This window comes from Oncorhynchus keta, chromosome 28, assembly GCF_023373465.1.
Source record: "Oncorhynchus keta strain PuntledgeMale-10-30-2019 chromosome 28, Oket_V2, whole genome shotgun sequence".
In the NCBI taxonomy this organism is placed as follows: domain Eukaryota; kingdom Metazoa; phylum Chordata; class Actinopteri; order Salmoniformes; family Salmonidae; genus Oncorhynchus; species Oncorhynchus keta.
Genome location: NC_068448.1, coordinates 64655757 through 64680069, shown reverse-complemented (window position 1 = coordinate 64680069; position 24313 = coordinate 64655757). Strand labels below are relative to the sequence as shown.

General features: G+C 44.4%; 2 protein-coding genes across 9 annotated transcripts in view; one reads left to right on the top strand and one right to left on the bottom strand.

Moving 5' to 3' along the window:
• Positions 1–5401, bottom strand: part of relch (RAB11 binding and LisH domain, coiled-coil and HEAT repeat containing) — a 48778-nt gene extending 43377 nt beyond the window's left edge. For all 7 annotated transcript variants that reach the window (XR_008083732.1, XM_052483605.1, XM_052483606.1 and 4 more), the window contains exon 1: positions 4801–5401. Coding sequence is in view for 6 of the 7 variants with exons in the window: in XM_052483605.1 (XP_052339565.1) it covers positions 4801–5263 (463 nt within the window). In the remaining variant the exon portion in view is untranslated. The remainder of the gene's footprint in view (positions 1–4800) is intronic.
• A 351-nt stretch (positions 5402–5752) lies between these two features.
• Positions 5753–23757, top strand: pign (phosphatidylinositol glycan anchor biosynthesis, class N). Of its 2 annotated transcripts, none has more exons than XM_035761037.2 (30): positions 5753–6048; positions 6265–6526; positions 6627–6748; positions 7132–7230; positions 7419–7525; positions 7628–7752; positions 8008–8138; positions 8216–8335; positions 8631–8671; positions 8805–8864; positions 9134–9226; positions 9325–9380; positions 9511–9589; positions 9767–9949; positions 13177–13316; positions 13532–13631; positions 13732–13824; positions 14062–14153; positions 14260–14365; positions 14438–14546; positions 14655–14757; positions 14855–14957; positions 15348–15434; positions 15697–15752; positions 16043–16118; positions 17344–17417; positions 17539–17581; positions 18542–18594; positions 22045–22187; positions 22980–23757. In XM_035761037.2, exons 2-29 carry the CDS (start codon positions 6300–6302, stop codon positions 22166–22168), a joined length of 2802 nt encoding a protein of 933 aa, XP_035616930.1. In that variant the 5' UTR covers positions 5753–6048; positions 6265–6299; the 3' UTR covers positions 22169–22187; positions 22980–23757. The 2 variants fall into 2 exon arrangements, with proteins under 2 accessions (XP_035616930.1, XP_035616929.1); XM_035761036.2 differs by having other exon boundaries at positions 5754–6048; positions 22045–22191.
• The last annotated feature ends 556 nt before the right edge of the window (positions 23758–24313 follow it).

Below are 24313 nucleotides of genomic sequence, written 5' to 3'. Positions count from 1 at the left end.
GAATGGTCGCAGGATGCTTTACTGTTGGCATGACACAGGACTGATGGTAGCGCTCACCTTGTCTTCTCCGGGACAAGCTTTTTTCCGGAGGCCCCAAACAATCGGAAAGGGGATTCATCAGAGAAAATCACTTTACCCCAGTCCTCAGCAGTCCAATCCCTGTACCTTTTACAGAATATCAGTCTGTGACGGATGTTTTTCCTGGAGAGAAGTGGCTTCTTTGCTGCCCTTCTTGACACCAGGCCATCCTCCGTCTTCACCTCACTGTGCGTGCAGATGCACTCACACCTGCCTGCTGCCATTCCTGAGCAAGCTCTGTACTGGTAGTGCCCCGAAGCTGAATCAACTTTAGGAGACGGTCCTGGTGCTTGCTGGACTTTCATGGGCGCACTGAAGCTTTCTTCACAACAATTGATCCGCTCTCCTTGAAGTTCTTGATGATCCGATAAATGGTTGATTTATGTGCAATCTTACTGGCAGCAATATCCTTGCCTGTGAAGCCCTTTGTGCGCAAAGCAATGATGACGGCACATGTTTTCTTGCAAGTAACCATGGTTGACAGAGGAAGAACAATGATTCCAAGCACCACCCTCCCCTTGAAGCTTCCAGTCTGTTATTTGAACTCAATCAGCATGACAGGGTAATCTCCAGCCTTGTCCTCGTCAACACTCACACCTGTGTTAACGAGAGAATCACTGACATGATGTCAGCTGGTCCTTTTGCAGCAGGGCTGAAATGCAGTGGAAATGTTTTGGGGGGATTCAGTTCATTTGCATGGCAAAGAGGGACTTTGCAATTAAATTGCAATTCATCTGATCACTCTTCATAACATTCTGGAGTATATGCAAATTGCCATCATACAAACTGAGGCAGCATATTTGTGTCATTCTCAAAACTTTTGGCCACGACTATAGAATGTGATAACTCTTGTTTCAGTGAGTGACAGGGTTAGCTATCCTTCTAGTAACCTCATATGCCTGTCCAACCATATCGCCTACCATTCACTCCCATCTCAATACAGATAGCATATTGAAAGTAAAAGGAGAGATGACCATTCATTTTGAGAATAAGACTGAACTACCCTGTAGTGAGTAGGAGTGTATGGTATTGAAAACCTGAGCTATTCTTCCCTAAGGCCTACCCCTCCTCCTCTCCTTACCAAACCAGAGGGGATATTCCAAGTCCAGGTGATTACACTGCACCGGTCCTCCATCCCTCCCTCTCTGCAGTTCACTCATATCAAAGGCAGAGTGTGTGTGTGTGTGTGTGTGTGTGTGTGTGTGTGTGTGTGTGTGTGTGTGTGTGTGTGTGTGTGTGTGTGTGTGTGTGTGTGTGTGTGTGTGTAGGCCTACTCAAGCTCCATGTATGGTTCCAGGCCTGGCTAGCCTAACAGCTGTCTGACTACAGGAGACTCCTCACCTCTATACCCACTGACAGGGAGGTGAAAAACAGTGACACAAATTGTATTTTGTAAATTGTGTGTATGCAGAGCTCCCTTGCAAAAGAGACCTTGGTCTCAATGGGCCTCCCTGTTCAAATAAAGTCTCAAAACAGAGGCAATATAACAATAGATGTATTCTACAGCATGGATTATTAGGTACACAGACAGTGTAGGTCTACAGACTGAGATGTGGTGGTGCACGCACGCGCACACACACACACGCACTACACACACACACAAGGTAGATGTGAGCGGGAGCTCAGACAGTCAGGCCAGAACAGAAACAGGTTGAGCAGAGCCAAACATCCCACAAAGTGATTCGTCAGCATCTCAAAACCCTGCAGCAAATCTGTGTCTGTGTGTTTTCTTCTCACTGCCTGTATGTTGAAGTGAGGGATTTCTTCGAATGGATTAAGGGTGTGTGTTCTTCTTGATCTGTGTGAGCAAGTGTGTGCTTGACTGCATGTACCCTGCTAGTGCCAAAGAGAGCAGGGTAGTAGGATATCCCTAAGCTAAGTCTTTCAAGGAAGAGAGTGGCTAGCTAAGAATGGAGCATTAATGCTAACACCTTAGTCTCTGATTGAGCTGAGAGTTGAGCAAGCAGACTGTAGCAACATGCTAATCAGCTAGCTACAGAGGAGAAAACAATGAGCTGGGTAGAGAGAAAGAGGGAGTGGGTGAGAAAAGCATTGTGTAAATGGGTGGTGGCATCCAGCTACTCTTGCTCGATGAATAGCCTAACCAACCCCTGAGTCTTCAGAACCTGAAGACTTGTATTAGCTCCTGGAATTAGGTCTAATGCCTAGGCTTCAGCTCAGTGGGCCATGGTGTTGAGTTGTGCAGCGAGAGACCTGCTGCAGGTGACCAGAGCAGCATGCTAGACTTTTAAATTAGCAGAAAGCTAGCCAGATCATAGTATTATGGGAGTGCTAACAGCAACAAGTGACCCTTATGATGCCTCGACCCGTACGAGACAGCGTCTTTACCCAGTGACCATGCAACACCTTTTCCAATAATTTCCCATATGCTCCCGACATGGTGCGTGACACCTGTCAGTTTTAAATTATGTGGCATCAAATTAAGCTTCTAATATACAATGTTAGAACATCAACTGCCTCTTCTTTAGTTTTACTACTGGATCTCAAACCCTTCATGAACAAATCCATCAAATCAATGTGATTGTATTTGTGTACAGTCCTGACCAAAACCTGGAAAGAGCAAGCAGAGGGGACAGTGGCAAGGAAACTGTCCCTGGGCTGTAGGCCTATTGTCTCTAGTAGGGACAGGCCCTCAAGCTGTCCCCGTCTCTCTCGTCTATTTTCCTGTTTATCAGTAAAGTTAACATAATAGAGTTGAGTTCCTCATCATCCTGTTCTTAAGATCAGATGTAGGATCAGCTTACCCCTCACCAAAGACTAACCTTAATACTGTGAGGTGAAATTCTAATGGGGGAAAATTCTATGGGAAACTTCTTCCTACTAAAAGTTTTTTTTTTCATTTATTTTTTTATAACTTTATTTAACTAGGCAAGTCAGTTAAGAACAAATTCATATTTTCAATGATGGCCTAGGAACAGTGGGTTAACTGCCTGTTCAGGGGCAGAACGACAGATGTACCTTTTCAGCTCAGGGGTTTGAACTTGCAACCTTCTGGTTACTAGTCCAACGCGCTAACCACTAGGCTACCCTGCCGCCCCAGGTTGACATAGATAATAGACGTGTGGTGTTTCACCTCAGATTTTTTTCAGCAGAGTTAATGGGGGTGTATTCCTGCGGGGAGGGGCGAAGCATACATCTACATGATAAAACATGTAAATGTATGCCTCTCTGCTAAATGCATATAGGGCAACACTGGGTGTGGCTGCCTGGAGTACCATATGTCACTGCTGTTCTAAGGTCTTTTGCAAAAGCCCCCGCCCATTCGTAAAGAGAAATGCCCCCTGGGATACCTTAGTCCTCAAGATCCACAACAACCGGCGAGGCACCAGACAGACAGGCAGTGGCAATTAGGCCTAGCCATGCGCTGAACAATGGCAGCTATAGATAGAGGCTATTAGGCTACATGAATGTAAATACTTCTACCATGACAAGCATCCTTCCTCCCTCCCAAAACAGTCTCATCACTGACCTCACATGACTGGGCTGGTGGAGGCTTTGTAAATGGAACCCCTGCTTTCACCTATCCAGTTGTGTTAGATCAGGTAGGAAGGAAAGTGGGAGGCACATCACACAATGATGGAAATGTAGTTTACACAGCTCAGGCCACTGTTCTTATCATAGCTTTTATCAGTAGAAAAGGATGCAAAATTGCTAATTAGGTCATACCCCTGGATTGTACCTGCAACAGTAGAACACAGAATACACAGATCTGGGCTAGGCATACACATGCAGTCCTGTGTTTAGTGATGGAAATGGCCGGAAGATTTGGGGCAGTTGAATGTGTGGTTTGATGTTGCAGTAGCAGTTCTGGTGGTGCACCAATTTGTCAGCAAACTGTTTGTGTTGTGTGTCTCACAGGACAGACCTCTATCTACGCATAGGGCAGTGCACAATTGGCCCAGCGTCGTCTGGGTTTGGCTAGTATTGTAAATTAGAATTTGTTCTTAACTGACTTGTCTAGTTAAATAAAGGTTAAATAAAAAATTAAAAACTTCTAGGAATAATTATTTACAACCTGTAGGCCAGGGGGATGTATTATGTACTGTAGCCAACTCTTCTACCATTGTCATGCTGAATGAACAGAGAGGAGTCATAACACCACGTACCACTGTGTAATACCAATGTAATGATGATTCTAACAATGATCAAGATGCCTAAATCCATCATCCAGGCCTACAGACAGCTACAGCCAGTTAGAGAGACAGGCCTAGTTAGTGTTGGAACAGCACCATGTATAGCCATCTTTAGCAGCAGCTTACATGATGCAAATATCTCAATTACTACACTATAAAGAAGGTGCCAGGCATCATTTGCACATGAATGTCTGATAGGCCTTTTGAGGTCGCCATGTTATACATGGTCACTACTATTCTGGTTGCACCTGTTCCAAGCCAGCTGGCACCTAGGCTAGGGGAGAAACTCACCACACAGCAGGTAACAAAGGTAGGTGCGCTTATTCTCCTTGATTAGTGAATAATCATGATCACGGTGAAGTTTCCACTGTTCGCGAGTTAGAGAGAAAGACGGGTGTCGTTTATTCTGTATAAACAGGCCATAACGTTAGTGTAACGTTAGTGTACCAGCATTGTTTCTCCATTGAATAATATACTGCCAGGGAGCTAACTAGCGCACAAACAGCTAGTTATATTATAATGCATTGGGTTGTTAGCTAGTAAGGTTAGATAATAGCTAGCTACTTACTTAGCGGTCCCCCTGGTCCCAGTCCTTGTTCTTTACAAGCGGGCGGAGTGCCGGTTTGCCTCTCGAAGTTGCCCGGGTTGGAGAAATAATCACGCAACCGCGGAAGCTCCCTCCCTGATTCCAATAGTTCGGTATGAAACTCAAGGGCCGTGAGGATGTAATGATCCCGTATTAACTGAGCAGCGATCACATCTACCGAGACCCGGGTCTCTGCCAAGGTAACTGTCATAGCCGCAGCTGCGACCGATACCGAGATGCCTTCCACACTGGGGCTGGTCCGGGTGCTGGACACTAAAAGGGCCGGAGGCTCGGCGTCCGCTTGCGGAGAGAATGGGTTGTTGGACGAGGGCCCTTGCGTTCCAACGCTAGGGCTCTTTTCGATGTGAACACCGTCCTCTGCTCTCTGGTCTGCCTCATCTTCAGAATCACTCAGATTAAACGGGTTGACGTTACCCGCCGCCATTTTCCTACTATAAAGATTTCAGTAGCTAGCTAGCTGAGAATTGGACCCGTCTTCCTGGACGGATGGCTAGCTAGAAGGCTAGCTGGCTGAACCCTTCCTTCCTCGATCGACATGAAAAGGGGTGAATTCAGGGTAGCGTTTGGTTGAATGTAATTTCAACACCCGCCTTCTCCATGTAATAGCGGGATTGGATTGGATACGGGAGTTTTTAGGGAGAAACTGGGCAGGCCAGGAGCTTTGACAGCTGACAGCATCGGTTTGACAGCTAGCTAACCTTGCCGGAAAGTGATACTTTTCTCACCATCACTAAAATAAAGCATGGATGGATGGACGGACCATTGCTATATAGTTATAACCATGTTAATCCCTAATAGCGACTATGATCTATTTCATTTATGTAGCCGGCTGTGAAATCAAATGCCAGTACTAGAACTACAATTCCCACGGACCATTGCTGTAGCTCAGTTGGAACGTCATATTTACAACAAGGAAGTGGCGCTGTAAAGTCCCAGTGTGGACTGATTTATTTTATAAGCTGCTTAGAAAGACAGACAGCAGGTTTTTAAGCACATCGCGCCGGTAGATAAGCTTGACACACTGTACTAAAGGTTGTATAAGTGTGTTTCTTAATTTAGTTCACCTGAAATTAGGGTCTGTTGATGGGTGAAGTTGGGTCGCTAGACAGCAAAAAGTGGCAGGTGTGTGTTTGAATGACTTAACTCTCATTCATTCAAGATTCAAAGTAACCAATCTGCCACCGGCTTGAAACAAGAAAGTGTTCAAAGGTAAGATTTTTTATTTTGTTTAGCACGTCTGATGTTGTTGACATGTGGGACACATTTGTGTTCTAGTGAGTGAATGCGATAGCTAGAGTATGAATGGATGGCAGCACCTTATAGACTCAGAAACATATGGCCACAACAGATTATCTGACGTCTATATCTAATAGCTATTTTCTGCTCTCTCTCTGTTCCTCTCCATCCATTCCTCCCTCCCTCCAGAACTTTTGGGGTCTCCCCAGCCCCCAGTCTTCATCATGAGGATGATAATGTTCTTCCTGGTTGGGCTTCTGGTCCATGTCATTTTCTTCATCTCCATATTTGACATCTACTTCACATCGCCCCTGGTCCACGGCATGGCCCCCCAGGTGTCCCCCCTGCCTCCCCCTGCCTCCCGCCTGCTGCTGGTGGTTGCAGATGGACTCAGGGCAGACAGCCTCTATAAGCTTGATGCCAATGGATCCACCAGGGCACCTTACTTAAGGTAACTGAGCTCTCTCAGATTAACTGGCTGTATGGAAGTGTGTTTGGACTCAGAGTTGTGTGTGCATATGCATTTCTCACAGTGTGTGTGTGTTCTGAAGGAGTGTGATGGAAGAAACAGGGAGTTGGGGTGTGTCACACACTCGTGTTCCCACCGAGTCTCGACCTGGACACGTTGCTTTGATCGCTGGCTTCTACGAAGATGTCAGCGCTGTAGCTAAAGGTCAGTGTCTGTGTGTTTGTGTGCCGGTGTGTGTGTGTGTGCCAGCGTGTGTGTGTTCGTGCGTGTTACTAATGGAAGTGGGCAATTCTACAGTAACAGAGTGACACTGAGACCCAGATTTTTCACTTTAAAATGTATGTATCTGCACTGTTCTTCAAGTAAATATATGTTTTTTTCGGTGGAAATTGTTACAAGTAATTGTTTAAATTCGTCCTTGTGAAGAGTTATGTTTTGTTTCACTTTGCAATTATTGTTTATTGTTTTACATACCTTTTTAAAGTAAAACATCGGAGTCTGTTACTGTGTAATTTCCCTCGTGTTTATATGCTGCGTTCATAATATTTTCTCTTTGTGTGTGTGTGGGTGTGTGTGTGTGTGTGTAGGCTGGAAGGAGAATCCAGTGGAGTTTGACTCCGTGTTCAATGAGAGCAGACACACCTGGTGTTGGGGCAGCCCTGACATCCTGCCCATGTTTGCCAAAGGTTAACAAACACATGTACAATACACAACCTTTCAAATACAGGAGAAACACAGATACACCACCATGTGTGGGTTATTAGATCAGAAATAAACTAATCCTCTCTTTCTTTCTCTCTCTCGACCACCCTCTCACTTTCTTTTTATCATTCTTACCATCTCCATCTACACTTCTTCCCCCCCTCTCCTGCAGGTGCCAGTGGGGACCATGTGTACACCTACACCTACCCAGCAGAGAGAGAGGACTTTGCCTCCACCGACGCCTCCAGACTGGACACCTGGGTCTTTGATGAAGTCAAGGTACTTATGGTGATGAGAACAGGGTGTGTGTGTGTTTGTCTCAGCATGGGGGTACAGATACTGTATCTTATTTGCCTCTCTCCCCCACCTCCTCTCTCTTAGTCGTTCCTCCAGTCTGCCAGGGTGAACTCCAGTCTGATGTCCAGTTTACAGAAGGATCAGAATGTCTTCTTCCTCCACCTACTGGGCATTGACACCAATGGACACGCCCACAGACCCATGTCACAGTGAGATAGAAACCCTGTACAGACCAGAAATATCACATTCTAGATATACAGGAATATACAGAATATACAGAAACCATGTACAAACAAGAGATACATTATTTTCTAATATCTTTTAAATGAAGGACTGCAGATTTCAATTAGTGCATATAGTGGGGTCTACACAATGGATGGCAGGAAACACAGACTCATTTAGGCTACTAATGACCCTGTTTGATTTTGTCTCTTAAAAATCCCCTTTGTGTGCGTTGTGCGAAGGGAATATCTAGAGAACATACGTCTGGTTGACTCTGGGGTGAAAGAGCTGGTCTCCATGGTCGAGGACCTTTTTGACAACGATGGGAGAACAGCCTATGTGTTCACCTCTGACCACGGCATGACCAACTGGGGTAGGACTTCAGCTAGCTCAGAAAGGTGGTCACCATGGTAGTGAAGTAGTAGATAATGTATTGCTGTGTGTCTCCAGGCTCCCATGGTGCAGGCCACCCCTCTGAGACCCTGACCCCATTGTTGGTGTGGGGAGCTGGGGTTCACACTGCTCAGAAAGTCACTGAACCCCAGAAGTACTCAGATGGATACCTACAAGGTACTATAACTCAGTACTATTGGTCTGTGTGTGTTTGTCCTCCTACTCTCCTCGCTTCTTTCAACTCTTCTAGAGGGGGAAAAGGTAGGTCAGAGATTGTATTATTCTGTTGTAACACTTTACTCCAACCCTCAGATTGTATTATTCTGTTGTAACACTTTACTCCAACCCTCAGATTGTATTATTCTGTTGTAACACTTTACTCCAACCCTCAGTTGTTCTACCTGACAATAACGGTCATAATGCTGACATAACACAATGTGTGATCCTGTGTCTGTTGGTGTTTCTCTGTCAGAATGGCAGCTGGAGGGCCTCCGCAGGGTTGATGTCAATCAGGTGAGACACCCATGTAGCCTCACCACATCTGGCGCTGGCTGATGATGTCACAACCACGTATTTCCTCTGTGTTGAAGATAGTCCAAAAACAACAGTAATCTGTTCCCAGTCTAATGCCAGATGTGTGTTACAGGCAGACATAGCGCCACTGATGTCATCTCTTATTGGAGTGCCTATTCCTCTCAACTCTGTGGTGAGTAACACCTCATAACAGCATGTCAGTATCTTTAGAATACCATACTGAAGAGACATGTCAGTGGAAAAGCTGTTATACAGAAACCACAATCTGCACTGGGGTTACAGAGCTGCTCTGAGATGCAAAATAAAATATATGTGCAGACGATAAGGCCTCATCTCATGCCATATATACCTTCTCTATATTGAGTGTGTGTGTGATATAGGGAATTGGGTATATAGTGCATTTATTATGCTGATAAAGTGTGTGTAATGTGTGTTGTGTAGGGTGTGTTACCACTGCAGTACCTGAACAACAGTGACCAGTTTAAAGCTGAGAGTATGTACTCTAACGCCATCCAGATACTGGAGCAGTTCAAGGTGAAATATAACATGGAGGATAATAATGTTGTTATGATGATGACGTTATACATTACATAACCAGGTGTATTTGTTCAAATATTCACCTCTGTTTCCAGGTGAAGATGGCTCAGAAAAAGGAAACAACTTTATCCTTTCTCTTCACTCCATACCAGTAAGTATCAACCGTAGAGATAGAACTATTGACTGTAATGGTAATTCTCTAGTTCAACTCGTATAAAGAGAGTGACATGACCAGTTGTGTGTAACCAGTGTGTCCTCCAATCTGTCTGTCTGTCCCTCAGGTTGCTGACAGAGTCACGCCAGGCAGAGTTTATCAACAAGGCCAGGGTTCTGATCCAGCTAGAGGAATATGAAGAAGCTGTAAGTACACTGGGTATCAAACCCCAGTTATCTGTACAACTGAAGACCGTGTGGCCCACTGAGCTATAGGCTAAAGCCTATGTTTTTTCTTGGGTTACGTTGGTCATGATGACTGACAGATACTAGCTGCAAATATACTGAATGTTCTCTCTCCTCCCCCCATACCCTCTCTCTCAGATCTCTCTGTGCAGGTCTCTGATTGGCCATGCGTTGGAGGGTCTGTCCTACTACCACACCTATGACCGGTTCTTTCTGGGCTGTAGTGTTGTGCTGGGCTTCACAGGCTGGACCTCCTATGTGGTTCTTGTTATACTGAAGACACACGCCAGTCTCAGGAGACCACCCACACCCACAGACCAGGTGATCAAACACTCACACACACACAGTACATGGACGCACACATGAAGGCAGGCACACACACCTCACCTCCTGTATCATTCTGCTGATACTGAAGAGATGTGTTCACAACCCTGTGTGTGTTGAAGGTAGCTGGTAAAACCTGTGTGTGTTGAAGGTGTCTGGTAAAACCCTGTGTGTGTTGAAGGTGTCTGGTAAAACCCTGTGTGTGTTGAAGGTGTCTGGTAAAACCCTGTGTGTGTTGAAGGTGTCTGGTAAAACCCTGTGTGTGTTGAAGGTGTCTGGTAAAACCCTGTGTGTGTTGAAGGTGTCTGGTAAAACCCTGTGTGTGTTGAAGGTGTCTGGTAAAACCCTGTGTGTGTTGAAGGTGTCTGGTAAAACCCTGTGTGTGTGTTGAAGGTGTCTGGTAAAACCCTGTGTGTGTGTGTGTGTGTGTGTTGAAGGTGTCTGGTAAAACCCTGTGTGTGTTGAAGGTGTCTGGTAAAACCCTGTGTGTGTTGAAGGTAGCTGGTAAAACCCTGTGTGTGTGTTGAAGGTGTCTGGTAAAACCCTGTGTGTGTGTGTGTGTGTGTTGAAGGTGTCTGGTAAAACCCTGTGTGTGTTGAAGGTGTCTGGTAAAACCCTGTGTGTGTTGAAGGTGTCTGGTAAAACCCTGTGTGTGTGTGTGTGTGTGTGTTGAAGGTTTCTGGTAAAACCCTGTGTGTGTGTGTGTTGGAGTTGTCTGGTAAAACCCTGTGTGTGTTGGTGTCTGGTAAAACCCTGTGTGTGTTGCAGTTGTCTGGTAAAACCCTGTGTGTGTGTGTGTGTGTGTGTTGAAGGTTTCTGGTAAAACCCTGTGTGTGTGTGTTGGACTTGTCTGGTAAAACCCTGTGTGTGTGTGTGTGTGTGATAAAACCCTGTGTGTGTGTGTGTGTGTGTGTGTGTGTGTGTGTGTTGAAGGTGTCTGATAAAACCCTGTGTGTGTGTGTGTGTGTGTGTGTGTGTGTGTGTGTGTGTGTGTTGAAGGTGTCTGGAAAAACCCTGTGTGTGTGTGTGAAGGTGTCTGGTAAAACCCTGTGTGTGTGTGTGTGTTGAAGGTCTCTGGTAAACCCTGTGTGTGTGTGTGTGTGTGTGTGTTGAAGGTGTCTGGTAAAACCATGTGTGTGTTGAAGGTGTCTGGTAAAACCCTGTGTGTGTGAAGGTGTCTGGTAAAACCCTGTGTGTGTTGAAGGTGTCTGGTAAAACCCTGTGTGTGTTGAAGGTGTCTGGTAAAACCCTGTGTGTGTTGAAGGTGTCTGGTAAAACCCTGTGTGTGTTGAAGGTAGCTGGTAAAACCCTGTGTGTGTGTTGAAGGTAGCTGGTAAAACCCTGTGTGTGTGTTGAAGGTGTCTGGTAAAACCCTGTGTGTGTGTGTGTGTGTGTGTGTGTGTGTGTGTGTGTGTGTGTTGAAGGTGTCTGGTAAAACCCTGTGTGTGTTGAAGGTGTCTGGTAAAACCCTGTGTGTGTTGAAGGTAGCTGGTAAAACCCTGTGTGTGTGTTGAAGGTGTCTGGTAAAACCCTGTGTGTGTGTGTGTGTGTGTGTGTGTGTGTGTGTGTGTGTTGAAGGTGTCTGGTAAAACCCTGTGTGTGTGAAGGTGTCTGGTAAAACCCTGTGTGTGTTGAAGGTGCTGGTAAAACCCTGTGTGTGTGTTGAAAAAACCCTGTGTGTGTGTGTGTGTGTGTGTGTGTGTGTGTGTGTGTGTGTGTGTGTGTGTGTGTGTGTGTGTGTGTGTTGAAGGTGTCTGGTAAAACCCTGTGTGTGTTGAAGGTGTCTGGTAAAACCCTGTGTGTGTGTGTGTGTGTGTGTGTGTTGAAGGTTTCTGGTAAAACCCTGTGTGTGTGTGTGTTGGAGTTGTCTGGTAAAACCCTGTGTGTGTGAAGGTGTCTGGTAAAACCCTGTGTGTGTTGCAGTTGTCTGGTAAAACCCTGTGTGTGTGTGTGTGTGTGTGTGTGTGTTGAAGGTTTCTGGTAAAACCCTGTGTGTGTGTGTGTGTGTGTGTGTGTGTGTGTGTGTTGAAGGTGTCTGATAAAACCCTGTGTGTGTGTGTGTGTGTGTGTGTGTGTGTGTGTGTGTGTGTTGAAGGTGTCTGAAAAACCCTGTGTGTGTGTGTGTGTGTGTGTGTGTGTGTGTGTTGAAGGTGTCTGGAAAAACCCTGTGTGTGTGTGTGTGTGTGTGTTGAAGGTGTCTGGTAAAACCCTGTGTGTGTGTGTGAAGGTCTCTGGTAAAACCCTGTGTGTGTGTGTGTGTGTGTGTGTTGAAGGTGTCTGGTAAAACCATGTGTGTGTGTGTTGAAGGTGTCTGGTAAAACCCTGTGTGTGTGTGTGTGTGTGTGTGTGTGTGTGTGTGTGTGTGTGTGTTGAATGTGTCTGGAAAAACCCTGTGTGTGTGTGTGTGTGTGTGTGTGAGGTGTCTGGTAAAACTCTGTGTGTGTGTGTGTGTTGAAGGTCTCTGGTAAAACCCTGTGTGTGTGTGTGTGTGTTGAAGGTGTCTGGTAAAACCATGTGTGTGTGTGTTGAAGGTGTCTGGTAAAACCCTGTGTGTGTGTGTGTGTGTTGAAGGTGTCTGGTAAAACCCTGTGTGTGTGTGTGTGTGTGTGTGTGTGTGTGTTGAAGGTGTCTGGTAAAACACTGTGTGTGTGTGTGTGTGTGTGTGTGTTGAAGGTGTCTGGTAAACCCTGTGTGTGTGTGAAGGTGTCTGGTAAAACACTGTGTGTGTGTGTGTGTGTTGAAGGTGTCTGGTAAAACCCTGTGTGTGTGTGTGTGTTGAAGGTGTCTGGTAAAACCCTGTGTGTGTGTTGAAGGTGTCTGGTAAAACACTGTGTGTGTGTGTGTGTGTGTGTTGAAGGTGTCTGGTAAAACCCTGTGTGTGTGTTGAAGGTTACTGGTAAAACACTGTGTGTGTGTGTGTGTTGAAGGTGTCTGGTAAAACCCTGTGTGTGTGTGTGTGTTGAAGGTGTCTGGTAAAACCCTGTGTGTGTGTTGAAGTTGTCTGGTAAAACACTGTGTGTGTGTGTGTGTGTGTTGAAGGTGTCTGGTAAAACACTGTGTGTGTGTGTGTGTGTGTGTGTGTGTGTTGAAGGTGTCTGGTAAAACCCTGTGTGTGTGTGTGTGTGTGTGTTGAAGGTGTCTGGTAAAACCCTGTGTGTGTTGGTGTCTGGTAAAACCCTGTGTGTGTTGAAGTTGTCTGGTAAAACACTGTGTGTGTGTTGAAGGTGTCTGGTAAAACCCTGTGGTGGATGGGTGTGGGTGCTACGCTGCTGATTGGAATGTTCCTGATAATCCAGAGAAGTCCAGTAACCTACTACATCTACTGTCTACTGCCTGTCCCTGTCTGGTACTCTGTCCTCAAAGAGTGAGTACACACACACACACACACACACACACACACACACACACACACACACACACACACACACACACACACACACACACACACACACACAGTTTGAAGTAATTTGATGAGTTGAATGGATGAAAGGGAGGTATTTTACTTATTCTATGCCACTACATTTTTCATAATCTCAAAGTGTTTATTTTGATGATATCAACCATACGTGTGTGTTTCAGGTTTGGAACTCTAACAGATCTGGTTCGTTCGTACAGTTCACTACCACTGGGTAAATGCTTTGGCTACTTTGCCCTGGTCACATTTGGGATTGAACTTCTGGTAAGCAGCCATCATATGGTCACTATTTCACTAATGGCTCAATTCAATATAATCTGCATTTCTACTTGGAAAAAGTTGCTACTCTGTCTGTCTCCCCCAGGTGGTGAGTTTCTTCTATCGGGCCATGTTGACTGTAGGCCTGGCTGTTCTCTCTCTCTGGCCCCTCCTCTCTGGCCTCTACAGCAAGGCCAAGGTAAGACAATGCTGGCTGTTCTCTCTCTCTCTGGCCTTTCCTCTCTGTGCACAAATCTGAAAGGACAGGATAGCAAGCAATATGGCAGGAGCACAAAGCACGTGTAAAATATGTTTAATTTATTTTTCTCTCTCACTCTAAATATCTTTTTGTCTTTCACTCTAAATATATGTCCCTTTGTCCTCTCTCTCTCTTTGTCCTCTCTCTGTCTTCTTCTCTCTCTGTGTCTGTCTGTAGTTTAGGTCAGTGAGCTGGGTCCTGTGTTGTTTATTTCTGGCCACATTTCCCATGATGCCAGTTGTTGGGAGAGAAGCCAACATCCACATGGTGTAAGTATTCTAACTTCTCTACAACATTACAGCAATGCTTCTTAGCCCTCTTTAAAAAGAAAAATAGCATTATATATCTTTCTCTCTTTCTTTCCTCTCTCTGTAGTACCTGTGCAGGTGTACTCTCTCTGTTCATTTCCACCTTTTACCTCTGGTTGGCACGGAAACGGACTACACTACACCTGACTGACCGCTACCTCTTAATCTTTCAGGTAACGAATGTGTGTGTGCGTGGGTGCACGTGCGTGTGTGTGTGTTAATCAGTATTGTTTCTATGTGTATAGATGCTCCATGTAGCAGTGTGTGCCTATGTGCCCACCAGCACTCATTCCAGTCTGCAGCTGAAACAGGGTCTGCCTCTCCTCAACCAGATGATCAGTTGGACTACACTGGGTGGGCACCAACTCTCTCTCTCTCTTTCTTTATGACAAAAGTCCTTGAAATATCTGTATGATCATCAAAACCAGGCTTATAAAGATAACTGGCATCTCTCTCTCCCAGGTTCCTCTCTGTTTGTTCCTTTGTTGAGTTCTACTCGTCTGTTCCATCGTCTGCTCAGTATCTTACTCTCCCTCACAGCCACCTACCTACTACTGAGTACTGGGTAAGAGATAGTCAGGCAATGCTCAACAAGTGTAAGCTTACACTGCAGTGATTAGCTGGTATCGTACCTGTACTAATTGTGTGTGTGTGTGTGTCAGGTCTGAGGCTCTGTTCCCGCCAGTCTTGTCCTGGCTGATGTTTGTGTGGATCAACATAGAACAGGAAGCCATGCTCTCTCAAGGTATCTCTGGGAGACAGGAGGTATAAACCGTTACGCTGTTACTGTTTTCTATTGATGAATGGTTCTACTTGCAATCTACTTCAGTTGAATGTTCCTAATGCATGTTGACCTGGATAAGAGTGACTGCTGAATGACTGGAGCCATGTAAATGTATACACTCTCTATGCACTGACTCTGTGTCAAGGACCAGTCTCATGTTAATCACCTCCGACTAATACAGCTACTTCCTGGTAAACACGGGAACCACTGCTAGTCCCTCCACTTGGCACAATGCCATGGTTAATCCTCTGAGCATAGAAGACAACCTTATTGGTGTAGAATGTCTGGTATAGCATTATACGATGCAGTGTTACACTGTATCAAGTCATTGTGGCTTTATTATGAAATACATTTGTCTCATTGTTTTTCAGCTGTCCACGCTTGACTTCTCTGAAAACATTGACATCACCAAGATCAGACAACTGAAGCTGGATGACATCAGAAGATCCTACTTCTTCGTATCCTTTTCCTTGGTGACACTGCTGACTGTTAATGACCTATAGGCAGCCCTAGTTTAACCCTGGTGATAGTTGTCCCTATCTGATGTAGTTGCTGGCTAAAGAAGAAGAACAGTGTTATTTCGACACATTGGTTTTTAAGCACAAACCCTAACATCACTCTTGACTTTATGCAAACGAATAGCATTTTGACCGTCTCTCTCTCTAAACTACTAGCTATTCTGTAAAACCACTGTCTGGTTCCTTGACATTAGGCTGTCAGGTTTTCTTCATAATTACAGCCTTCTTTGGTACTGGGAACATAGCATCCATTAACAGGTATTGTATGGTGGAGACTGGGGCTCTGGACCAATATGGGTTTATTCATGAGTGCAATAGGTTGGTTTTCACATTTACATTCTTTCACTATCTGACCTCTGAAACCCTTCTTGTCTTTCTCTGGGTTCTCTTTTTCTCGACTCTACTATGTCTCTTTCTTCTTGCACCCCCTTCTCTCGCTCTCTCTACTCTCCTTCTCCCCCCTCTCTCTCGCTCCCCCCCTCCTACTCTCTCTCTACTCTCCTTCTCCCCCCTCTCTCGCCCCCCTCCCTCCTACTCGCTCTCTGTAGTTTTGATCCAGCCTCAGTGTACTGCTTCCTCACCGTCTTCAACCCCTTTATCATGGGAGGCCTGATGATGTGGAAGGTACCACACCCCACACACAAACACACACACACACTACAATGTCATACCATATGAAAGTACACTACTGTGTAGACTCCGGGATGCTGGCCTTCTAGGCAGAGTTGCAAAGAAAAAGCCATATCTCAGACTGGCCAATAAAAATAAAATATTAAGATTGGCAAAAGAACATAGACATTGGACAGAGGAACTCTGCCTAGAAGGCCAGCATCCCGGAGTCACCTCTTCACTGTTGACATTGAGACTGTTATTTTGCGGGTACTATTTAATGAAGCTGCCAGTTGAGGACATGTGAGGCATCTGTTTCTCAAACTAGACACTCTAATGTACTTGTTCTCTTGCTCAGTTGTGCACTGGGGCCTCCCACTCCTATTTCTATTCTGGTTAGGGCCAGTTTGCGCTGTTCTTTGAAGGGAGTAGTACACAGCGTTGTATGAGATCTTCAGTTTCTTGGCAATTTCTCGCATGGATCACCTTAATTTCTCAGAACAAGAATAGACTGACACGTTTCAGAAGAAAGTTCTTTGTTTCTGGCCATTTTGAGCCTCAACTAGTCTAAAGAAGTCCAGTTTAATTGCTTCTTTAAATCAGCACAACCGTTTTCAGCTGTGCTAACATAATTACGAAAGGGTTTTTTAATGATCAATTAGCCTTTTAAAATGATAACCTTGGATTAGCTAACACAACATGCCATTGGAACGCAGGAGTGATAGTTGCTGAAAATGGGCCTCTGTACGCCTATGTAGATATTCCATAACAAATCTGCTGTTTTCAGCTACAATAGTACAACATTAGCAATGTCTACACTGTATTTCTGATCAATGTGATGTTATTTTAATGGACAAAAAAAGTTTATTTAAAAAACAAGGACCTTTCTAAGTGACCCCAAACTTTGGAACGGTAGTGTATGTTAAAAGGAAACAATACTCAACTTATAATGGTGCCAACAAGATTGTGGTTAACCATGACTATTCTAACAACAGGTGTGGGTTACATTCTTTTAGGTCTACATATCGGTCTGCATACACAATATGCCTCTATGGATTGTAGTATTGTCTTGTAGTCTCTCACTCAACTCGCTGAGTGACATTGACAGAGCAAATATACATATCGTCAACAAAGCGGATCACAACTTTGCAAATAATCCACAATGTGTTGTAATCTGCCCACACTTTTACAATGGAGTCCATTGCCTAAAAGAGTGAAGATGAGACTGTTGTTGTTACAGGTGATAATCCCATTCATCATCGTTATGTGTACGTTTGAAACCATCCAGGTCTCTACACAACTTTCCTCCAGAAGGTAACAGTTAGCTTGGTTCCATCATGTGAAAATCAAGTACACATACAGACATACAGTATTTTGAGAAATTAGCTCATGGGGTCATTTATTGAATTAATCATTTCTCTTCTTTTGTTTCCAGTCTGTTCCTCATCGTCCTGGTGATTTCTGACCTGATGGCTCTGGTAAGGAATGAGACAGCTATTAGCAATATGGAAGTCTCTGGTAAGGAATGAGACAGCTACTAGCAATATGGTAGCCTCTGGTAAGGAATCAGACAGCTATTAGCAATATGGTTGCCTCTGGTAAGGAATGATACCGCTATTAGCAATATGAAAGTCTCTGGTAAGGAATGAGACAGCTACTAGCAATATGGTAGCCTCTGGTAAGGAATCAGACAGCTATTAGCAATATGGTTGCCTCTGGTAAGGAATGATACCGCTACTAGCAATATGGAAGTCTCTGGTAAGGAATGAGACAGCTATTAGCAATATGGAAGTCTCTGGTAAGGAATGAGACAGCTACTAGCAATATGGTAGCCTCTGGTAAGGAATGAGACAGCTATTAGCAATATGGAAGTCTCTGGTAAGGAATGAGACAGCTACTAGCAATATGGTAGCCTCTGGTAAGGAATGAGACAGCTATTAGCAATATGGAAGTCTCTGGTAAGGAATGAGACAGCTACTAGCAATATGGTAGCCTCTGGTAAGGAATGAGACAGCTACTAGCAATATGGTAGCCTCTGGTAAGGAATGAGACAGCTATTAGCAATATGGAAGTCTCTGGTAAGGAATGAGACAGCTACTAGCAATATGGTAGCCTCTGGTAAGGAATGAGACAGCTATTAGCAATATGGTAGTCTCTGGTAAGGAATGAGACAGCTATTGGCAATATGGTTGCCTCTGGTAAGGAATGAGACAGCTATTAGCAATATGGAAGTCTCTGGTAAGGAATGAGACAGCTATTAGCAATATGGTTGTCTCTGGTAAGGAATGAGACAGCTACTAGCAATATGGTAGCCTCTGGTAAGGAATGAGACTGCTATTAGCAATATGGTTGCCTCTGGTAAGCTGTGGAAATGTCACCATATTCTCCATCTCTACCTCATCCTCCTCTCTTCCTCTCTCCATCCCTCTTTCCTCCAGCATTTCTTCTTCCTAGTGCAGGACTATGGGAGCTGGCTGGACATTGGCACCAGGTAGGACCCAGCAGAGAGAGAGGTTTTGCATGTCTTATGGCTTATTTATAAACTGGGTGGTTTGAGTCCCGAATGCAGATTGGATGAAATCCGTGCTATATCAGACCATATACCATGGGTTTGACAAAACATGTATTCTTACTACTCTAATTACGTTGGTAACCAGTTTATAATAGCTATAAGGCACTGAGGGGGTTTGTGGTATATAGCTAATATACCACGTCTCCAGGAACTCCGTGTTGAGTCGTGCTTAAGAACAGCCCTTAGCCGTGGTATATTCACCAAACACAGTGCATACGGAAACCCATTGAATTTTTCCAAATTTTGTTCCGTTACCGCCTTATTCTAAAATGTATTATTGTTTCCCCCCCTAAATCTACACACAATACACCATAATGACAAAGCAAAAACAGGTTTTTATATTTGTTTGCAAATGTATTAAAAATAAACAACTTTAATAAACAACTCACATTTACATAACTTTTCAGACCCTTTACTCAGTCCTTTGTTGAAGCACCTTTGTCAGCGATTACAGCTTTGAGTAATCTTCGGTATGACTCTACATCGGGTTCAAATCTGGGCTCTGGCTGGGCCACTCAAGGACATTCAGAGACTTGTCCCGAAGCCACTCCTGCATTGTCTTGGCTGTGTGCTTAGGGTCGTTGTCATGCTGGAAGGTGAACCTTCAGCCCAGTCTGAGGTCTTGAGCGCTCTAGAGCAGGTTTTCATCAAGGTTCTTTCTGTACTTTGCTCTGTTCATCTTTCCCTTGATCCAGTCTAGTCTCCCAGTCTGCTGAAAAACATCCCTACAGCATGACTTCTTGCATTTAAGAATGATGGAGGCCACTGTGTTGTTTGGTACCTTCAATGGTGCAGAAATGTGTTGGTACCCTGCGCCTCGACACAATACTGTCTCAGAGCTCTACGGACAATTATTTTGTTCTCATGGCTTGGTTTTTGCTCTGAATGCACGGTCAACTGCGGGACCTTATATAGGCAGGTGTGTGCCTTTCCAAATCATGTCCAATCAATTGAATGTAGCACAGGTGGACTACAATCAAGTTGTAGAAACATCTCAAGGATGATCAATGGAAACAGGATACATCTGAGCTCAATTGTCGAGTCTCATAAATTTCTAAAAACCTGTTTTTGCTTTGTCATTATAGGGTATTGTGTGTAGATTGAGTTTTTTTTATTAATTCATTTTAGAAAGGCTGTAACAATGTGGAAAAAGTCAAGGGTTCTGAATACTTTCCAAATGCACTGTACCACACACCCTCGGGCCTTATTGATTAAATTAGCCCATACTGTCAGGAGGCTGGTGGGCAGAGATATAGAAGTACAGGCTCAATGTAATGAATGGAAATGTGTTTTGATACCACTCCATTTATTCCATTACAACAAGCCTGTTCTCCTATATCTTGGCCCACCAGCATCCACACACACTTACTTACCATATATACACTGCTCAAAAAAATAAAGGGAACACTTAAAGAACACAATGTAACTCCAAGTCAAACACACTTCTGTGGAATCAAACTGTCCACTTAGGAAGCAACACTGATTGACAATAAATTTCACATGCTGTTGTGCAAATGGAATAGACAAAGGTGGACATTTTAGGCAATTAGCAAGACACCCCCAATAAAGGAGTGATTCTGCAGGTGGTGACCACAGACCACTTCTCAGTTCCTATGCTTCCTGGCTGATGTTTTGGTCACTTTTGAATGCTGGCGGTGCTTTCACTCTAGTGGTAGCATGAGACGGAGTCTACAACCCACACAAGTGGCTCAGGTAGTGCAGCTCATCCAGGATGGAACATCAATGCGAGCTGTAGCAAGAAGGTTTGCTGTGTCTGTCAGCGTAGTGTCCAGAGCATGGAGGCGCTACCAGGAGACAGGCCAGTACATCAGGAGACGTGGAGGAGGCCGTAGGTGGGCAACAACCCAGCAGCAGGACCGCTACCTCCACCTTTGTGCAAGGAGGAGCAGGAGGAGCACTGCCAGAGCCCTGCAAAATGACCTCCAGCAGGCCACAAATGTGCATGTGTCTGCTCAAACGGTCAGAAACAGACTCCATGAGGGTGGTATGAGGGCCCGACGTCCACAGGTGGGGGTTGTCTTACAGCCCAACACCGTGCAGGACGTTTGGCATTTGCCAGAGAACACAAGATTAGCAAATTCGCCACTGGCGCACTGTGCTCTTCACAGATGAAAGCAGGTTCACACTGAGCACATGTGACAGTCTGGAGATGCCGTGGGGAACGTTCTGCTGCCTGCAACATCCTCCAGCATGACCTGTTTGGCGGTGGGTCAGTCATGGTGTGGGGTGGCATTTCTTTGGGGGGGGCCGCACAGCCCTACATGTGCTCGCCAGAGGTAGCCTGACTGCCATTATGTACCGAGATGAGATCCTCAGACCCCTTGTGAGACCATATGCTAGTGCGGTTGGCCCTGGGTTCCTCCTAATGCAAGAAAATGCTAGACCTCATGTGGCTGGAGTGTGTCAGCAGTTCCTGCAAGAGGAAGGTATTGATGCTATGGACTGGCCCGCCCGTTCCCCAGATCTGAATCCAAATGAGCACATCTGGGACATCATGTCTCACTCCATCCACCAATGCCACGTTGCACAACAGACTGTCCAGGAGTTGACGGATGCTTTAGTCCAGGTCTGGGAGGAGATCCCTCAGGAGACCATCCGCCACCTCATCAGGAGCATGCCCAGGCGTTGTAGGGAGGTCATACAGGCACGTGGAGGCCACACACACTACTGAGCCTGTTACGATTAATGAGTGAAGAGGTGTGGAGTCAGGCGCAGAGAGCAAAAGGATGTGAGAAAAACACGCTTTAATGTCCAGGAAAAATAACATGAACAAAAGTAGGAAAACAAATGATCAGAAATAATAACGGACAGTGCGAAACCCGAAAATGCAAACAAAAATCACTCTAACACAAAACAGACGAACAAGCCCGCACGAAACAGAAGCGAGCTGAACAAACTTATATAACCCCACCCTAACAACCAAACAAGAAACAGGTGATACCAATCAGACAAAACCAAAGAAACAGAACAAAGGATCGGTGATAGCTAGTAGACCGGTGACGACGACCGCCGAGCGCCACCCGAACAAGAAGGGGAGTCACCTTCGGTAATATTCGTGACAGAGCCTCATTTTGACTTGTTTTAAAGACATTACATCAAAGTTGGATCAGCCTGTAGTGTGGTTTTCCACTTTAATTTTGAGTGTGACTCCAAATCCAGACCTCCATGGGTTGATACATTTGATTTCCATTGATCATTCTTGTGTGATTTTGTTGTCAGCACATTCAACTATGTAAAGAAAAAAGTATTTAATAAGAATATTTCATTCATTCAGATCTAGGATGTGTTATTTTAGTGTTCCCTTTATTTTTTTGAGCAGTGTATATATCTATATCTCTCTGTTTCCAGTATCAGCCACTATGTGATTGTGATGTCCATGACCATCTTCCTGATGCTGCTCAGTCTCATGACCCACATCCTCACGTCCAGGAGAGTCTCTCTGTGGAGGACACGCAAGATGCACTTCCCCTGAACACTCTCTCTCTCACTCTGTGTGTGAGTTTTTAATCATGCCTATTTATTAACATTCTCCATTAGATTTACCTGAAGTGCACAATTATGCTAAGCAAGATGCCGTAGGACTAACTTTTGATGTGCACTGGAATTGTTTTATTGTAGATGTCTACATTAAAACTGTGACTTATCAAAGTCAAGGCAGCACAAACATAACCACATGTAACTTATGGAGTTATTCCCGTAAAAGTTCAATTAAATGCAGTCTCAAATAGCCGCCTTTCCCTTTTGAATAGCCGGGTAACGGCACACATTTCAGCAAATGAACGCTGTTTACGAGGTTACCATGAATTGTTTACAAGGTTTAATGTTTGATTTGTTAAATTTCACAAATTCAGTAAGGACTCAAAAATAAATATAGCAATCATCCATTTTTATCGACAGTAATAAACTGGTAGCCATTGGCTGCGAAAAGCTGAGAACTGTTAGCTAACTGGCAACCACAAAAAGTCAATTTCGGGAGTACAGACCCCCAGAAATTGTCTGTTCGCCCTCTAGTGGCAAAAGTAAGAACTGCCGAAAATACACGTATTCGCAATTGTACGTATTCTGGCAAGGATCTATGGGGGAGTATATATAGCCATACTAAGACAAAAGAAATGTGACAATGTAAATGATAACACATTTGTGCAGGAAATGAAGACATTGATTAAAATGCTGGAAGTGATTGCTGGAATTAAACCAATAACTATGCAAATGAGGAAAATCTGTGAAATAGACACCTGGCTCAAATAGAAGCCTGTCTCTAATAATCCTCTTTCTGTTTTCAGTGATTCAAGAAGAAACTCCCAGGCTATTTGACTTTTTTTTTAGTTTTTTTAATTTTACTTTTTTAACGGTACATAAACTGATCAGATCAGAATTCTGAAGTCTGACAAATGTTTTTTTTTTTGAGGGGCGACAATGTCAGAGGACCCGGTGTGCATTCATGACTACTCGTTTTCAGCCAACTTACAAGCAAATACTTTACCATCTCATGGTAAGAGTGGCTGAGTTACTAAGCGAGAGTCAGGGTAGAGAGGCACTTCAGAGGGAGAATCAGTGAATCCAATAGCGATATAAGTAGGGGAAATCTAAAGTAGATAGATTTCAGAGGCAACACTCCATAGGCGACAGAGGTCACAGGTGTCGAGGGGAACAGTCAACATGCCGGCGATCAGAGGAAGGCTCCAGGCAGGTGGAAATGATCACATGCCATTTAGCAGACGGTTTTATCCAAAGCGACTTAGTCATGCGAGCATACATTTTACATATGAGTGGTCCCAGGAATCAAACCCACTACCCTGGTGTTAAACTCCATGCTCTACCAACTGAGCTACAAAGGACCATGCTCAAGAGTAGCCTAACTAACTTAATTGAATAGTTGATAAGGGATGTATGTGTGTTACTAATGTGTTATTGAATGGTTCCTACTTCGATGTGTGGTAAATAGTATATTCTACAGGGTTATCTATCATATTAATATTGTATTACATCTATTTTTGTCAACTGATACTATATGATGTATTACTTGGTGGATATGGATGGTGTATTAAAATGTTAATTTATTTTTTTATTTTTTTATTTCACCTTTATTTAACCAGGTAGGCTAGTTGAGAACAAGTTCTCATTTGCAACTGCGACCTGGCCAAGATAAAGCATAGCAGTGTGAACAGACAACACAGAGTTACACATGGAGTAAACAATTAGCAAGTCAATAACACAGTAGAAAAAAATGGGCAGTCTATATACAATGTGTGCAAAAGGCATGAGGAGGTAGGCGAATAATACAATTTTGCAGATTAACACTGGAGTGATAAATGATCAGATGGGCATGTACAGGTAGAGATATTGGTGTGCAAAAGAGCAGAAAAGTAAATAAATAAAAACAGTATAAAAACAGTATGGGAATGAGGTAGGTGAAAAAGGGTGAGCTATTTACCTATAGACTATGTACAGCTGCAGCGATCGGTTAGCTGCTCGGATAGCTGATGTTTGAAGTTGGTGAGGGAGATAAAAGTCTCCAACTTCAGCGATTTTTGCAATTCGTTCCAGTCACAGGCAGCAGAGTACTGGAACGAAAGGCGGCCAAATGAGGTGTTGGCTTTAGGGATGATCAGTGAGA

Coding starts and splice junctions, on each gene's coding strand:
- pign (XM_035761037.2), top strand. CDS start 6,300: ATGAGGATGATAATGTTCTTCCTGGTTGGGCTTCTGGTCCATGTCATT. Junction 13,632..13,731: donor CATTTGGGATTGAACTTCTG/GTAAGCAGCCAT, acceptor TGTCTCCCCCAG/GTGGTGAGTTTCTTCTATCG. Junction 14,366..14,437: donor GCTACCTCTTAATCTTTCAG/GTAACGAATGTG, acceptor CTATGTGTATAG/ATGCTCCATGTAGCAGTGTG.